The sequence below is a fragment of the Budorcas taxicolor genome, chromosome 8 (assembly GCF_023091745.1).
Source record: "Budorcas taxicolor isolate Tak-1 chromosome 8, Takin1.1, whole genome shotgun sequence".
NCBI lineage: Eukaryota > Metazoa > Chordata > Mammalia > Artiodactyla > Bovidae > Budorcas > Budorcas taxicolor.
This window is the reverse complement of record NC_068917.1, coordinates 109368211-109386844: the sequence shown is the minus strand read 5'-3', so window position 1 is coordinate 109386844 and position 18634 is coordinate 109368211. Positions and strand designations below refer to the sequence as shown.

Sequence of the window (18634 nt, the reverse complement as noted above, 5' to 3'; positions counted from 1 at the left end):
GGCTGGTATGGTGTCAGTAGCACTGGAGTTAAGACCAAAGGCCAGGATTATAGTCTTGGCTCTGTCCTGCTGTCCTCCGCAGCTTGAGGACGTGTCTGTGAGCTGTGAGCTGTGGGTTGAGTGGTGTCCCCCAAAACTCTTGTCTACCCAGAACCTCAGAATGAGAACTTTTCTGGAGATAGAATCTTTGCAGATTTAATTAAGATAAGGTCATAATAGATTAGTGTGTGCGCTCACAGCATGCAAAGTCACTTTATTCATGGGCAGCTCTTTGCAACCCTGTGAACTATAGCCCGTCAGGCTCCTCTGTCCATGGTATTCTCCAAGCCAGAATGCTGGAGTGGGTTGCCATGCCCTCCTCCAGAGGATCTTCCCGACCCAGGGGTCGAACCCGCATCTTTTGTGTCTCCTGCATTTGCAGGCGGTTTCTTTACCATTAGCGCCACCAGAGTGGACAGTGAATCCAGTGGATGGTATCACCGTGAGGAGAGGAAAAGACACAGGCACGAGGAAGAGGCCAAGTGACAATGGAGGCAGAGATGAGAGTGATGCAGGCACGGCGAAGGAATGCCAGGGGTTGCCAGGAGCTGCGGAGGAAGCTATGAAGGCAAGAGGGGTCTTCCCTAGAGCCTGGAGAGGAAGTGTGGCCCTGCAGACACCTTCATTTTGGACACCCAACCTCCAGAACTATGACAGCACACGTTTCTGCTGTTTTAAGTCACCTGTTTTGTAGTACTTGCTACGACTGCTCTAGGAAACCAAGACACTGGTGTTTCCCCTTTTATTCCAGTATAGATCGAGGCTACTGTGGCATGTACACAGGTCAGCAGGCAGCGCTGGGAGGTGGCTGGCTCAGTCCCTGCCCTTCCAGTTCTTCCTCCTGTAAGGCCCAGAGGGGTGGGTACAGATTTCTACCAGCTTTGTGGTTAGGAGAGCTCTGACTTGCCCATGGGCACAGAGCAAGTTGGACAAGCTGAGCCATGGCCTGGAGAAAGCTTAGGACCTGACGTCAGGCAGACATGCACGCAGACCCTGACCTCACTGCCTCGCCTCCATGTGACCCGGGACAAGTCCCGCCTCTCCCCAATAGCTGGTTTCTAGGGCTGCACAGGCGGAGTAAAATGTATACATTTGGGCTCTGGAGTCAGTGCCGAAAGAACCTAGCACGGTGCTCAGGAAATGATAGTGGAGGGAGATGACGTGCATGAGGCTGGCGATCTCTGGCAAAGCTGGGGCTCTCCCCAGTTGCCCCTGTCACCGCAGTCCACCTCTACCTCCAGGGCTAAATGCTCCATCCCTCTATGCCCTGCTAGTGGGGCAGCTCTGTGCTCCATCAGACCCCAGCCCCTGCACTCAGCATCTGGGATGAGGAGTTGGGTCCTGACTTAGGAAAATGCCAGCGTCTGCCCCGGCTCCCTCTGTCACTTGTGCCCAGATACTTCATTTTCCCAGCCTGACATGATTGCTGTTCTCAACTCAGTAACAGCCCCTGTGTCGGGGATTTGTGTTTTAAATAATGTTCCCCGGGTGTAACTGATGTTTATGCAGAATCAACCCTGCAAAAGCGCACAGCCTCCTTATGTGTATAGCCTGAGCTGTCGCCAGGTTCCACTGGAAGGTGACAGTTTTTGCTGGTTTTTCTCGTCTCTCCCTTTGTTTCTCTCGGTCCTTCTGTCTCTGCTCTCCGTGTCTCTGTGTGCGGTCTTTCCACTCAGGCAGTGTCTTTTTCTTCCCTTTCATCCTCTCCCTTCCTGTCTGTCTCCTTCCCCTACCCCTTCCCCTCTCCCCATCTTTCCCTCTTCTCTCCTCCCCTCCTCCTCTGCATCTCAGTACACATGGACATTTATTCTGCACGCCTTGATATCGTCTCCTTTTTGAATCTGTTTCTTTTTCCTAATCTAGCTCTGCGCTTTGTCTTTCTTTACACACACACCCTGCCTCCAGCTTCCTCTCTTAAGCTCTCTCTCCATGGCACTGCTCTGGCTGTGCTGCTCTCTCTCCCTGTCTGTCTGTTTACCTGTCCATTCGTCTGTTCACCTGTCCAGCCAGGCACCCGTCCCCCTCTGGATGACTGTATCTCTGTCTCTCCGCCTCTCTTCCTTCTTTCTAGGAGATTCTCTGCAAGTTTGTCTCTTTCCTTGCTCTCACACTTTCTCGAATTGTCTCTGTCTTTATCTCCTCCCCTCACATATCATCTTTCTTCCCCCTCAAAGGATATTAATATTTTAATACCCTTAATGTCTTTCCTATGCAATATTGCTCTTTACAGCATCGGATCTTGCTTCTATCACCAGTCACATCCACAACTGGGTATTGTTTTTGCTTTGGCTCCATCCCTTCATTCTTTCTGGAGTTATTTCTCCACTGATCTCCAGTAGCATATTGGGCATCTAATGACCTGGGGAGTTCCTCTTTTGGTATCCTATCATGTTGCCTTTTCATACTGTTCATGGGGTTCTCAAGGCAACAATACTGAAGTGGCTTGCCATTCCCTTCTCCAGTGGACCACATTCTGTCAGACCTCTCCACCATGACCCACCCGTCTTGGGTTGTCCCGCGGGCATGGCTTGGTTTCATTGAGTTAGACAAGGCTGTGGGGCTAGTGTGATTAGATTGACTACTTTGCTGTGAGTATGGTTTCAGTGTGTCTGCCTTCTAATGCCCTCTTGCAACACCTACCATCTTACTTGGGTTTCTCTTACCTTGGGTGTGGGGTATCTCTTCACGGCTGCTCCAGCAAAGCACAGCTGCTGCTCCTTACCTTGGAGAAAAGCAAAGGAGAAAAGGAAAGATATAAGCATCTGAATGCAGAGTTCCAAAGAATACCAAGAAGAGATAAGAAAGCCTTCTTCAGAGATCAATGCAAAGAAATAGAGGAAAACAACAGAATGGGAAAGACTAGAGATCTCTTCAAGAAAATTAGAGATACCAAGGGAACATTTCATGCAAAGATGCGCTCGATAAAGGACAGAAATGGTATGGACCTAACAGAAGCAGAAGATATTAAGAAGAAGTGGCGAGAATACATGGAAGAACTGTACAAAAAAGATCTTCACGACCCAGATAATCATGATGATGTGATCACTAATCTAGAGCCAGACATCTTGGAATGTGAAGTCAAGTGGGCCTTAGAAAGCATCACTATGAACAAAGCTAGTGGAGGTGATGGAATTGCAGTTGAGCTGTTTCAAATCCTGAAAGATGATGCTGTGAAAGTGCTACATTCAATATGCCAGCAAATTTGGAAAACTCAGCAGTGGCCACAGGACTGGAAAAGGTCAGTTTTCATTTCAATTCTAAAGAAAGGCAATGCCAAAGAATGCTCAAACTACCACAGAATTGCACTCATCTCACACACTAGTAAAGTAATGCTCAAAATTCTCCAAGCCAGGGTTCAGCAATATGTGAACCGTGAACTCCCTGATGTTCAAGCTGGTTTTAGAAAAAGCAGAGGAACCAGAGATCAAATTGCCAACATCTGCTGGATCATGGAAAAAGCAAGAGAGTTCCAGAGAAACATCTATTTCTGCTTTATTAACTATGCCAAAGCCTTTGACTGTGTGGATCACAATAAACTGTGGACAATTCTGAAAGAGATGGGAATACCAGACCACCTGACCTGCCTCTTGAGAAATCTGTATGCAGGTCAGGATGCAACAGTTAGAACTGGACATGGAACAACAGACTGGTTCCAAATAGGAAAAGGAGTACATCAAGGGTGTTTATTGTCACCCTGCTTATTTAACTTATATGCAGAGTACATCATGAGAAACACTGGACTGGAAGAAAAACAAGCTAGATTGCCGGGAGAAATATCAATAACCTCCGATATGCAGATGACACCACCCTTATGGCAGAAAGTGAAGAGGAACTAAAAAGCCTCTTGATGAAAGTGAAACAGGAGAGTGAAAAAGTTGGCTTAAAGCTCAACATTCAGAAAACGAAGATCATGGCATCTGGTCCCATCACTTCATGGGAGATAGATGGGGAAACAGTAGAAACAGTGTCAGACTTTATTTTTTTGGGCTCCAAAATCACTGCAGATGGTGACTGCAGCCATGAAATTAAAAGACGCTTACTCCTTGGAAGAAAAGTTATGACCAACCTAGATAGTATATTCAAAAGCAGAGACATTACTTTGCCGACTAAGGTCCGTCTAGTCAAGGCTATGGTGTTTCCTGTGGTCATGTATGGATGTGAGAGTTGGACTGTGAAGAAGGCTGAGCACCGAAGAATTGATGCTTTTGAACTGTGGTGTTGGAGAAGACTCTTGAGAGTCCCTTGGACTGCAAGGCGATCCAACCAGTCCATTCTGAAGGAGATCGGCCCTGGGATTTCTTTGGAAGGTATGATGCTAAAGCTGAAACTCCAGTACTCTGGCCACCTCATGCGAAGAGTTGACTCATTGGAAAAGACTCTGATGCTGGGAGGGATTGGGGGCAGGAGGAGAAGGGGACGACTGAGGATGAGATGGCTAGATGGCATCTCGGACTCGATGGCCATGAGTCTGTGTGAACTCTGGGAGATGGTGATGGCCAGGGAGGCCTGGCGTGCTGCGATTCATGGGGTTGCAAAGAGTCGGACACGACTGAGCGACTGAACTGAACTGAATGTCTTTCCAGGATTCCCAACTCTTTCTGTGATTCAGAAGTAGGAGTCTCCCAACAGCGTGAGTTCAGGGACTGTTCATTGCCTCCCTCCATCCGCCTGCCACCTTGACCTCACTCTGTACAAAGTTAGGAAGTGATAGATAAGCTGGTGGCTCTCCTCCTTGCTTTTTCTTCTTTGGCTCTCTACTGTAGCCCTGAGCATGAGGAATTTAGGGTGGGAACCCAGAGTTGGGGTTAGGCAGGGGAGTGTCTTTTTTGGACATAATCTTGATAAAACTACTGATTTGTGGTGGTTGTATCCATGCCTTTGGGTAGTTTCTTTGTTTCCTTTGCAAAACATCTACTGAGCACAAGTTCTTACCAGGCTGTGTGTGCTGGGGGCTAAAGAGGAGTGATTCCATATCACTGATGAGAGTTATTTGTGCTTTTGTGCTATACAGCACGTCCTTGTTGGTTATCCATTTTAAATATAACAATGTGCAGCCTGGATTGGGGAGTAGTTTGTGGAGAGAATGAATAACGTATGTGTACGCCTGAGTCCCTTTGCTGGCCACGTGAAGCTATCACAGCCTCGTTAATCAGCTGTGTCACTCAGTTGTGTTGAACTCCTTGTGGAATTCTCCAGGCTAGAATACTGGGGTGGGTGGGTAGCCTTTCCCTTCTCCAGGGGATCTTCCCAACCGAGAGATCGAACCCAGGTCTCCCACATTGCAGGCGGATTCTTTATCAGCTGAGCCACAAGGGAAGTCCAGCTGTACTCCAATATAAAATAAAACATTAAAAAAAATAAATAAAGAGGGATGACTAAGCCTTGGGCCTTTCACTCAAGAAGCTTACAGTCTCTTTGGGAAACTATGGAGTTGGTGATGAAGATCAATAAAATAATAGATTTAAACAATGGACTCAAAGCAAAAAGGAATCGGTTCTGTTTGTGGGATGCAGAGAAGGTTTCACAAAGGAGGTCCGGTGAGCTCACTGGACGTGAGGACTTTGCCCAGTGTCACTGCTGGAACCCTAGCACCTAGAATGGTCCCGGTACACAGTAAGCACTCGGTAAACATGTATAATGTAAGGATGGATGAATGGATGAATGGATTCAAATGGTTTCAAGGGTTCGTAGGATTCTGTGGAGAAGAAAAGTTGGACCTGAGCATCCCAGGCAGAAGAGCGTGGTCAAGGATTCAGGAAGGTAACGGCACGCCCTGCACTCAGAGCCCCTCTGCAGGGCTCACTCGCCCATCCTCTGGGATGTGGTCGAAACTCACATCTCTGTCTCTCACTGGGCATCACCTCAGCCGCAAGGAGCTGCCTCTTCCAAGAACACCGCATCCACGTGGCAGCCGGTGATGTGGTGATGCAGAGGCCTGGGTCCCTTGCCTCCTTTCAGGGCATCTTTAAAGGGCCACTGCAGCTTCAGAGCTCCCCTCAGGACCACCTGAGGCTGCAGATCCACGTGGCCTCAACCACATGGCAGGACAGCCTCCCCCCTGCCCATTTGCCTTGCTGGCTTCCTGTATCCCAAGAGGGCTCCTCAACAACCCTCCTGTAAGCAGCACTCTGTTTCAGGATCTGTTTTCAGGGAACCTGGCCTCAGATTGTGTGTTTAGGGAATGAGAAGGAAGCTGTGGCTATGCAATGGAGACTCTGAGGGCAAAGTGAAATGTAGCCAGACAGGTAGGCAGGAACGCGATTATGAAGGACATTGAATGCCAATGAAACTAATTTAGATTTTCTTCTGTAAATAATGAGACCTCTTGATCCATGGGGTATCTAGGTAGAGCTGGAATTTACCAGGTTCACTGGTAGTCAGGATGAAAGATGGAACAGAAGGGGACAAGGTTGGAGTCAGGGAAGAAGCTGGGAGACTGAAACCTGGAGCTCAAGCCTGAGGAGAGGAAGGTTGGGAGAAAGGGTGAAGGGTGTGGCCCAGAGACATCACTAGGGGTGCTCACTGGCCCCCTCACACAACACATGCGTACCCTGGCACCTCCCCTCTTTCTTAGTTCTGAATTCCATGAGATATACATCATGGAAGAATACGGTGCCTCTTTTTACTGCCTGTGGTGACCCCTTAATAAAACCTCCTGCAAAAAAAACCTCCTCCTAACCCTAACCCTAATGAATGCATCATAGATCAGCCAGGGCTAGGATATTCCTTATTTGGGGGCCCTTTTCTAGAAAGCAGCATCTAGAAGCTTCCATTTTTTTAATCTCTTCTCACATAGAATTTTGGCAGATTCGTGGATTATGGTACCTAGTCTTATTCTATTGTGAATCTCATTTGGGAGGTTCACTCATGCATGTTGCCTAGAGTCTTCTCATCTTTACAACAGCTGATGCTTCTGGTGTTGATGGTGTTTTTTGTAGGCAAGAGTCTGAAAAAGGTCTACGGTACTAGGGTCAGAGACTTCTGAGTTTGTGTCTTGACTTTGCCTTTTATAGGCTGTGTAATTTGGGGTGAGTGCCACACCTCCCATAGTTTCAATTTATCTCTGCAAAGTTGGAATACTAGGAACATGCCCATTTTAGGGAGTTGCTATGGGAATATCTGGAATCTGCAGAAACATGTATAATGCAAGTTAAGAATTGTGTAGAGGGAAGAACTTCCTCTGTGTACTCAGATGGAGCTTGGCACAGACTTTAATTTTGCCATATTGGAGGCTGGTGGCCATCAGCAAAACACTTCACCTTTCTTTTTCTTCCTTTTTAAATTGAATTATAATTGATTTACAATATTATGTTAGTTTCAGGAGTACCACAAAGTGATTCAGTTATATATATATATTTTCAGATTATTTTCCATTATAGATTAATACATGGTAATGATTATAGTCCCCTACACACTATAGTAAATCCTTGCCATTTATTTTATATGTTGTAGTGTGTATCTGTTAATCTTGTACTCCTAATTTATCCCTACCCCCACTTTCCCCTTTGGTAACCATAAGTTTATTTTCCACATCTGTGAGTTTGTTTCTGTTTTGTGAATAAGTTCGTTTGTATTTTTATATTTTTTTTAGATTCCACAAGCGATATCATGTGATAATATTTGTCTTTCTCTGCTTGACTTCCTTCTCTAGGCATGACTATCTCTAGGTCCATCCATGTCACTATAAAAGGCATTATTTCCTTCTTTTCATCACTGAGTGGTGTTCCGTCCTGTGTATATACTGCGACTACTCTAGTCATTCGTCTGCTGATGGAAACCTAGGTTGCTTCCATGTCTTGGCTATTGTAAATAATACCTCTCCTTTCTCAGTCACATCACAGTTCATTTATTGGTAAAATGGAAATCGCATGTCTACTTTCAAAAATTATGAAGGTTATTGAAATAAAGGGTGAAAAGTTCCAAATATATCCCTCTTTATCAAAACGAGACTTCCCTGGTGGCTCAGACGGTAAAGCGTCTGCCTACAATGCGGGAGACCCAGGTTTGATCCCTGGGTGGGGAAGATCCTCTGGAGAAGGAAATGGCAACCCACTCCAGTACTCTTGCCCAAAAAATCCCATGGGAGGAGCCTGGTAGGCCCCAGTCCATGGGGTCACAAACAGTCGGACATGACTGAGCGATTTGACTTCACTTTACTTCACTTTATCAAAACTAAACAACCATCATGTCGTATGACAGCATAAACATTGAATTTATTCCTTTTTGTTTTTCTTTGCTTATTTTCTTCTTAAATAAGCATTTGTATCATTTTCTCGATTACAAATATGATGAATAGTGATCTCAAAAGTAATGCACATTAAACTTAGTTTTAACGCTGTGATACAGATGTCTCTGAGATTTAACAGCCCCCTTTCTCTCCAAGGGAGGACGCAATGCTGTCCACATACTTCGAAACCATCAATGACCTGCTATCCTCCTTCGGGCCCGTCCGTGACTGCTCTCGGAACAATGGGGGCTGCACTCGCAACTTCAAGTGCGTGTCTGACCGTCAGGTGGACTCCTCGGGGTGTGTGGTAAGTGCCCTTGCCCATGAGCATGGTGCTGGCCCAGGTGCCAAGGCTGCTAGCGGGAGGCCTCTTCTGTGACAGGGCAGCTGGTCAAGGTCGTAGCTCCTACCATTGTGGCCTGCAGTATATCAGGCTGCTGTCCTTGGTTTCCTCATCTGGACGGTGGGATCCCGATCACATGTAACGCCTATAAGTGTCAGAAGAATGAAATGAGCTATTAGAGCTTTAGTGCCCACTATTCAGTAGGTCCTTGAGAGCCCCTGGCCTCTGGCTCACCGACACCCCAGCCCTGCCCCTGCCCCACCCCACAGGTACAAAAGCTGCTAAACCACTGCAAGCTCTTACTTGGATTAAGAGTCTGAGGGCATAGTCGGTGAACAGTGAGCATCTCTCAAGGAGTTCTGTTTATAAAGCTCGGGCAAACACCTCTGGATAGGATCGTGTGTAAAGGCGCTCAGAATGGGAATAAGTTGCCACCTTTGCCCTCCGCAGTGTATTGACGCTGGGATTTAGCCTTCCGGGAAGTTCACAGTCCATTTGGGAGTGAGGTAGGGCCTGTCCTGTCTCTGTGCAGTCGGTGGGGAACATGTCATCTGTTCGGAAGAGAAGTAGCAGGTGAGATCTAAAGTGTGAGGAAAGCTTCCTGGAGAAGGTGGTGTTGTAACTGGCTTCATATGATGAGTCAATGTACATTGGGAAGAGACTGGGGCTGGGGGAGGCAAAGCCGTGGAGGGGGATGGTGTCCTTGTTTGCACAGAGCTTTAGTATGAAACGTGCGGTAAAAGCGCAGAAGGTATGTGAGCGTCACGGTTGGTCCCAAACTGGATGATCCGTTTTATAGGAATGATCAAGGGTGCTTGTTTAAAATGCACATTCCAGGTACAATGTCCACGAGAAGGTGAAATGTTACACTAGAAGTTTTGATTCTATAGTGGGGGTTAGGTCACCAGAGCCTGAATTTGTAACACTGTTAGACTGTGTATGTGTGAGAGGTGGGGGTGCCTTAGAAGCTCACTTGGGAAGCATCGTCCTACATGCTGAATGCCTTGGCCTGGCATTCACTGCCTTCCTGGCCTGGCCCCCCCTCCAATCTCTCCATCAGTTTACTTCCTTCTACACTAGAACCAAATGGAGCTAATTCGTTGTTGCTCCTGAATACACTTACCTGTTTAATGCCTCAGAGGCATTGCTCATGCCGTTCTTTCCGCTTCAGTGACTTGCTCCCCTAACAATGTAGCAAACAAGTGGACTTCTTTTGAGATCCATCTCCTTTAGGAAGCCTTTCCCCTCTCCCCAAAGGAGAAATAACCCTGCTCTTGTGAGAACCGCTTTGGGTTTTGTGTAAGTTTATGGGTTATATCGGACTTCCTTGGAGGTTCAGACAGTAAAGCGTCATCTACAATGCGGGAGACCTGGATTCCATCCCTGGGTCGGGAAGATCCGCTGGAGAAGGAAAAGGCAATCCACTCCAGTACTGTTGCCTGGAAAATCCCATGGACAGAGGAGCCTGGTAGGCTATACAGTCCATGGGGTCACAAAGAGTCAGACATGACTGAGGGACTTCACTTTCCTTTCCTATGGGTTATATCACCTATGATAATTTATAGTCCAGACTGGCTTTTTTCACGTTTGAAAGTGAAAGTGAAAGTCACTCAGTCGTGTCTGACTCTTTGCGACCCCATGGACTATACAGTCCATGGAATTCTCCAGGCCAGAATACTGGAGTGGGTAACCTTTCCCTTCTCCAGAGGATCTTCCCAACCCAGGGATCGAACCCAGGTCTCCCGCATTGCAGGCTAATTCTTTACCAGCTGAGCTATCCCAATAAGCTGAGGTAGAATCCAGGGAATCTGTTGATTCAGCTCAGCACCCCGATAGTATCCATCTCAGAAGATCAGAAGAAAGAAAGAGGGCAGGAAGGGAGAAATGAGACCACGGATGAAAATTCCCTCTCTGAACTAGATTCTTTGAAAGAGACCAGGGGAATACACAGTCAGCTCTTAAGGCACCTACATAGCCTCTAGGGAGATGAGGGCCAGGAAACCCATACAAAGAAGCTTCTAGAGGACGAGACAGTGCAATATAACTATTGCAGACTCAAAGATCAAGAGGTCTTCAGAAGCCAGTGGGCAATGGAGATTCTATTGGTTAGAATTTTTAGAATTATAAGTGATAAAAACTCAATATAAACTACTTTAGGCAAACGGAGGCAATGTATTGACTCACGTGGCAGTCCAGTCAGTAGGACTGAGGGGCTCAGACAGTGTGCCTGGGATCCCTCTCCTCTCAGCTCTGCTCTCGGGACCACGCCACTCTGCGGCCAGCCACACCTTCTCTGCAGTGAGTTCTGCAGGACGCCAGCGTCTCTTTCCTCCTGTTGTTGCTGTTTAGTCACTAGGTCATGTCCAACTCCTGAGACCCCACGGACCACAGCGTACCAGGCCTGCCTTAAGCCAGCTTGAGAGTTTGGTCAAGTTCCTGTCCACCTGTCCACTGAGTGGGTGATGCTGTCCAGCCTTCTCATCCGCTGCTTGGCTTTTCTCTTTTCACCTTCAGTCTTTCCCAGCATCACGGCCTTTTCCAGTGAATTGGATCTTCACATCCGGTGCCCAGAGGATTGGTGCTCAGGTTCAGCATCAGTCCTTCCAGTGAATACTCAGGGTTCATCTCCTTTAGGAGTGACTAGTTTGATCTCCTTGCAGTCCCAAGAACCTTCTCCAGTACCACAGTTCTCTTTCCTAGTCCCTCCAACTAAGGCCACAGAATTCCGTCTGATTGGATCAGCTTGCTTCTCATGCCCATCCCTGTACCAGTCACTGTGGCTGGAAGGGCTAGACTCAGCCCAGAACCTGGGATGTGCGTCAGAGGCGTCTGCGTCTGAACTCTGTGGTAGTGAGCTGAGGGAAGGCGTAGACTCTCAAGGAAAGGTAGGAAGCTAGCAACAGGAAGAGAGCGTGTGGATGCCGGGTGGGTGTGCACAAGCGGCTGTCCACATCAGAGTATTTGCAAACCAGCGCTCCATGCTGCATGTTGGAAGATTGAAGCCCGGTGAGAGAGAGAGGAGTGTTTGCCCAAGTCTTAGAGCAGATCACGAACTCCCTATTGAAATCAGATCATGAACCCCTTATTGCCAAATTCAGACTTAAATGAAGAAAGCAGGGAAAACCACTAGACTCTTCAGGTATGACCGAAATCAAATCCCTTACGATTATACAGTGGAAGTCAGAAATAGTTTGAAGGGACTAGATCTTATAGAAAGAATGCCTGAAGAACTATGGACTGAGGTTCATGACATTGTACAAGAGACAGAGATCAAGACCATCCCCAAGAAAAAGAAATGCAAAAAAGCAAAATGGCTGTCTGAGGAGGCCTTACAAATGGCTGTGAAAAGAAGAGAGGCAAAAAGCAAAGGAAGAAAGGAAAGATATACCCATTTGAATGCAGAGTTCCAAAGAATAGCAAGGAGAGATAAAAAAGCCTTCCTCAGCGATCAGTGCAAAGAAATAGAGGAAAACAACAGAATGAGAAAGACTAGAGATCTCTTCAAGAAAATTAGAGATACCAAGGGAACATTTTATGCAAAGATGGGCTTGATAAAGGACAGAAATGGTCTGGACCTAACAGAAGCAGAAGATATTAAAAAGAAGTGGCACGAATACACGGAAGAACTGTATAGAAAAGATCTTCACAACCCTGATAGTCACTATGCTGTGATCACTCACTAGAGCCAGACAACCTGGAATGTGGAGTCAAGTGGGCCTTAGAAAGCATCACTACGAACAAAGCTAGTGGAGGTGATGGAATTCCAGTTGAGCTCTTTCAAATCCTGAAAGATGATGCTGTGAAAGTGCTGCATTCAATATGCCAGCAAAATTGGAAAACTCAGTAGTGGCCACAGGACTGGAAAAGGTCAGTTTTCATTTCAATCCCAAAGAAAGGCCATGCCAAAGAATGCTCAAACTACCGCAGAATTGCACTCATCTCACATGCTAGTACAGTAATGCTCAAAATTCTCTAAGCCAGGTTTCAGCAATACATGAACCGTGAACTTTCTAAAACCAGATGTTCAAGCTGGTTTTAGAAAACGCAGAGGAACCAGAGATCAAATTGCCAACATCCGCTGGATCATGGAAAAAGCAAGAGAGTTCCAGAAAAACATCTATTTCTGCTTTCTTGACTATGCCAAAGCCTTTGACTGTGTGGATCACAATAAACTGTGGAAAATTCTGAAAGATGTGGAAATACCAGACCATCTGACCAGCCTCTTGAGAAATCTGTATGCAGGTCAAGAAGCAACAGTTAGAACTGGACATGGAACAACAGACTGGTTCCAAGTAGGAAAAGGAGTACGTCAAGGCTGTATATTGTCACCCTGCTTATTTAACTTACATGCAGAGTACGTCGTGCAAAATGCTGGGCTGGATGAAGCACAAACTGGAATCAAGATTGCCAGGAGAAATATCAATAACCTCAGATATACAGATGACACCACCCTTTATGGCAGAATGTGAAGAGGAACTAAAGAGCCTCTTGATGAAAGTGAAACACGAGAGTGAAAAAGTTGGCTTAATGCTTAACATTCAGAAAACTAAGATCATGGCATCTGGTCCCATCACTTCATGGGGAATAGATGGGGAAACATGGAAACAGTGGCTGACTTTATTTTTTTGGGGGGGGGGGGCTCCAAAATCACTGCAGATGGTGATTGCAGCCATGAAATTAAAAGACGCTTACTCCTTGGAAGGAAAGTTATGACCAACTTAGATAGCATATTTAAAAGCAGAGACATTACTTTGCCAACAATGGTCCGTCTAGTCAAGGCTATGGTTTTTTCAGTAGTCATGTATGGATGTGAGAGTTGAACTATAAAAAAAGCTGAGTGCAGAAGAATTGATGCTTTTGAACTATGGTGTTGAAGAAGACTCTTGAGAGTCCCTTGGACTGCAAGGAAATCCAACCAATCCATCCTAAAGAGTCCTGGGTGTTCATTGGAAGGACTGATGTTGAAGCTGAAACTGCAATCCTTTGACCACCTGATATGAAGAACTGAATCATTGGAAAAGACCCTGATGCTGGGAAAGATTGAAGGCAGGAGGAGAAGGGGACGACAGAGGATGAGATGGCTGGATGGCATCACCGACTCAATGGACATGGGTTTGGGTAGACTCGGAGTTACTAATGGACAGGGAGGCCTGGCGTGCTGCAGTACATGGTGTCACAGAGAATCAGACTCGACTGAGGAAGTGAACTAGAGCTGGTCAGTGGATAAAAAAAATTAAAAAACATGTTCTAAATGATCCATGTTGTCTCCAAAACATGAGTCTGATCTCTCTGAAAGGATTAAGCTGTCTCTCCTTTTTTCATCAATTCTCTTTCCTGAAATAATTAAGCTCCTTCTTGAGGATCGATGTCCCTAAGGAATGAAACCTCATAAATGCAGAGATCTCTGTGTGTGTCTGTGTGTATCTGTATCTGCAGGCAGGAACTATCTCTTTTCCCCTCTCATTAATGCAAACTGGACAAGTAAGAGGAGACTGAGAAAGAACATCCATTCCCTGGAGCTTAAGAGAAATTTCAACAGTCTGATGAGGGTGTCAGTGACCTTCCTCTGTAGATTAAGGATCTAAGGTTAAAGCTGCAACTTCAGAGCTCAACGGATGGAAGGCAAGCTCTTCTTCATGACTTCAGAACAGACAGGGAAATACCCACTGGTACACCGAAATTAAAAATCTCTCATTTCTCTGTAGACGCTCCATAATGCTGGGAAAGGTAAATTTTTATTGTAGCCCATCTTCTAAGAAGCTTATTCTGGCAAAAACAAATAATATCTTATATTTTTAGAACACTGTAGTGTTCTCAAGGCATGTCTACATCCGATGACTCATTCATCTTCACAACAGACCTCGCGGGCCTGTTGCTCACGTGCGAGAAGCAGAGTGACTTTCCAAGGTTTTACCACAAGGTGGCAGGATGGAGACCCCAAAACTGGGTTGCTTCCCTGTGGCTGAGAAAAGATGGAGAGACCTTGGACCTTGGAGAGAAGACTGGCCTGAGTGAAGTGGGTTATGCCCTGACTTGGTCAGTTTCAAGTTTTAGAATCTGTGTTGACCTGATTAGCTTTCAGTTGTTAAGTTTTTCAAAAGGAACAATAGCTCTTGAACTCGTAGGTTTTCTGAAAAATCAAAGAATGTAACTGGAAATGACCTGAGATTTACAGAGGACCATTTCTGTGTGAGATGAGGAGGCCACCGTTACTGATGTATTAAGAGTCTTCTCCAGCACCACAGTTCAAAAGCATCAGTTCTTTGGTGCTCAGCCTTCTTTCTGGTCTAACTCTCGCATCCGTACATGACTACTGGGAAAACCATAGCTTTGAGAATACAGACCACAGGAGCACTGTGTCTTTAATTTTCCATAATGGTCCTACAACTGGATTTTATTTGTTTGCTGGTCTGCCCAATGGCAGCAGAAACTTCGTCCTAGGCAGTTTAGATGTTCTGTGTTTCACTTCTCCTGAACATCTCAGTTCAAGGAGGCTGATGCACTTCCAAGGCATGGCCGTGAAGGGACGCTTGATGCTGGACTAACTCCATTCTAGTCCCCGCTGTCTCATCTGACCCTTCTCCATCACTCTCCTTCCTTTCTGACCTACAGCAGGACTTCCCTGTTCCACCCAGTTTATAGGTGTGTGGCCCATCCTGGTATCTGCTGGCATGTTCTCTCCATCTCCGCCACTCAGCATTTGAGGTCAGTTGGTGCCAACCATCGGAGACATTCCACAGCCTACTGAGGGTGTGAGGAACGTCCAGTCGCTCTTCTGCCCAACCCCGCAGACCTCAGAGTCTGAAGCTGGCTGAAGATGTCTTGATCCAGACAGACCATGAAGGCCTTTGTAGATGGCAAATTTTATGCCAGGAAGAACATGCAACCGTATTTACCATCCACCAGACATTGGCAAATGAGACACAGGCACCTTTGCCTTTATATGTCTCAGATCCACCTGACTTTCTACAGCCCACATCCTCTCCAACCTCTCATGTCATTAGCCTGGCGAGAACAAAGCACAGGGTCCCTTTTACAAGATCCTCTTGTTTAATACCCAACATTCCCCTCTTTGTTGTTGTTCAATTGCTAAGTCATGTCCTGTTCTTTGTGACCCCATGGATTGCAGCACACCAGGCTTCCTTGTCCTTCACTATCTTCCAGAGTTTGCTCAAATTCATGTCCACTGAGTTGATGATTCCATCCAACCACCTCATCCTCTTTTGCCCTCTTTTCCTCCTGCCTTCAATCTTTCCCATGGGTCTTTTCCAATGAGTCGACTCTTTGCATCAGGTGACCCAAGTATTGGAGCTTCAGCTTCAGCATCAGTTCTTCCCATGAACATTCATGATTGATTTCCTTTCGGGTTGACTGGTTTGATCTCCTTGCAGTCCAAGGGACTCTCAAGAGTCTTCTCTAGCACCGAAAGCATCAAATTTTTGGCACTCAGTCTAATTTATAGTTCAACTCTCACATCCCTACACTGCTTGAACAACCGTAGCTTTGACTATACGCATCTTTGCCAGCAAAGTGATGTCTTTACTTTTTTAATATGCTGTCTACATTCCTCTCTTCTCCCACCTCAAATAGTCTTTATGGCTAGAAGGGAGGCCACTTCTCTAAGAGATTATAGATTCTTCTGCTTATTTTATTTATATATTCTAGTTAGACCTTAATTTCTGAAGTACATATTAGAAAAAAAGTGCCTTCTCTTGCTTGGCATTCTGGTTCTGCTGTGCTCACCTTCTTCTGGGATAATGTAGTCCTTAGGTGTGCAGCTGCCAAATTGGGGAGGGTCATAGGATGTTGGGGGGCTTCCCTTATAGCTCGGTAAGTAAAGATTCCACCTGCAATGCAGGAGACCCCGGTTCAACTCCAGGGTCAGGAAGATTCACTAGAGAAGGGATAGGCTACCCACTCCAATATTCTTCGGCTTCCCTTGTGGCTCAGCTGGTAAAGAATCAGCCTGCAATGCAAGAGACCCCGGTTTGATCCCTGGGTTGGGAAGATCCCCTGGAGAAGGGAAAGGCTACCCACTCCAGTATTCTGGCCTGGAGAATTCCATGGACTGTATAGTCCATAGGGTCACGAAGAGTTGGATACGACCGAGCCACTTTCACTTTCATAGGATGTGTCGAAGGCAGAAGGATGCCTGCTTTCTACTATGTAGATCCTGTGAATATGTTATCTTATATGACAGAGGAGAATTGCATTCACTTATGAGATTAGTTGCTAATAAGCTAAATTTTGAAGAGAGGGACTGACTACTTGGGGTTATTAGGACAAGCCCAATATAATCAGTGTCCTTAAATGTGGAAGAAGAAGGCAGCAGAGGAGATGGAGGGAGCATTACCGGCTTTGAAGATGTAGGAAGAGACTTGTTGCTGGTATTCAGTCGCTAAGTCATGTCCGACTCTATGGTGCCCTGGACCGCAGCATGCCAGGTTCCCCTGTCCTTCATGGTCTCCCAGAGTTTGCTCAGATGCATGTCCCTTGAGGTGGAGGAAGGGGTTAGAAGTTAAGGAAAGTCTCTGAAGTTGGATGAGGCAAGGAAATGGACTCCCCCTCACCTGCCACCTAATCTAGAAAAGGAATGTAGCCTTGTTGAGACCTTGAATTTAACCCAGTGACCTTTTTTTTTTTTTTTTTTTGGTACTTCTGGCCTTTAGAACTGCAATTTATTATCTATAAATTTGTGTTTTATAAACTGTCAAGTCATGGTAATTATACCATCAATAGAACACTAATGCAGATGAATAATAATATGGGAAGGGAGGCTAATCCCAGAGATGATATATAAAAAAATTATCCTGTTATTTTGAGTTTCAGTTATTTCCAAGGAGGTCCTCGCCTCTTGACCAGGGATGGAGAAAGTAGCAATGAATGAAGCATCAGAAGAGGGAGGGAGGGAATACTGTGTTCTTCTTCAGTGTGCTAACGAGTGGGGAAAAAAAATTATCTATTAGAAGTGGTCTAAATGTGGCAAACAGAATGATGTCAGCAAGACGCAGTTTGAAAAGTAAGCTATGGTTCCATTTATTCTGTGTGGCAGCATAAACGTTGCAAAATTTTAATCAAGATAGAGGGCAAAACCAGAGAAACTGTAAGCACTTAATCATGATATCCTGTGGAGGACGTTCCCACCATCTCTGAATAGCTGCTGCCCCCTGAAGCATTTCACGCCTGCTCTTCCCTTGAGTTATCCTAGTTTTCTGAGCTCCAGAAGGGAACTTTTATTGGAGTCAACCCCAGACAATCCAGTGATCAAAATGTATCCTCCTCAGCCCCTTTATAAATGTCAGCCTATAGCTCATCTTCATTGTTACAATTTTCTGCTACTGTGTAACAATCTTAATGTGCAGCAATTTGGATGGAGCTAGAGTTTGTCATACTGAGTGAAGTAGGTCAAAGAAAGACAAATATCATATGGTATCATTTATATATGGGATATTAAAAAAATGATACAAATGAACTTATTTACAAAACAAACAGACTCAGACTTAGAAAACAAACTTTTGGTTATCAAAGGGAAAAGGTATGTGGGAAGGCTAAATTAGGAGTTTGGGCTTAATGTATACACACAACTATGTATAAAAAGATAACAAAGATCTACTGTATAGCACAGGGATCTCTACTCAGACATATATATATCCCAGATGGCATAGTAAAGCAAAGTTAAATATATATGTATATATACACTCTCTCTCTATATATATATGTATACTCACTTTGCTATACATATAACTTTGTTGTACACCTGAAAATAACACATTATAAGTAAACTATAACATAAAATAAAACTTTTTGAAAAGAAAGTTTTATTGAATAATGGTTATTTTGAATATAATCTATAGTTCATTTTTATTGTATGGCTTTAAGAAAATCATATTTGATTGTTGGAGCATGTTAGCAATTTGAAACATTAGTTACAATAAAAAGAAAGAATGAGTTAAAAAACAGCCACCACAACTCTGGGTTGAAATAACCAGTTTGCTTTGCTCCAGTGTTGCGGCTCAGGAAGGGGA

The 18634-nt window shown here is 45.3% G+C and overlaps 1 protein-coding gene across 1 annotated transcript in view; it reads left to right on the top strand.

The window, feature by feature from the left end:
• ASTN2 (astrotactin 2) overlaps positions 1 to 18634 on the top strand; it is a 1033755-nt gene that overhangs the window by 607786 nt on the left and 407335 nt on the right. The window contains exon 11 of the mRNA XM_052644759.1: positions 8423 to 8573. Coding sequence (XP_052500719.1) covers positions 8423 to 8573 — 151 coding nt within the window. The remainder of the gene's footprint in view (positions 1 to 8422; positions 8574 to 18634) is intronic.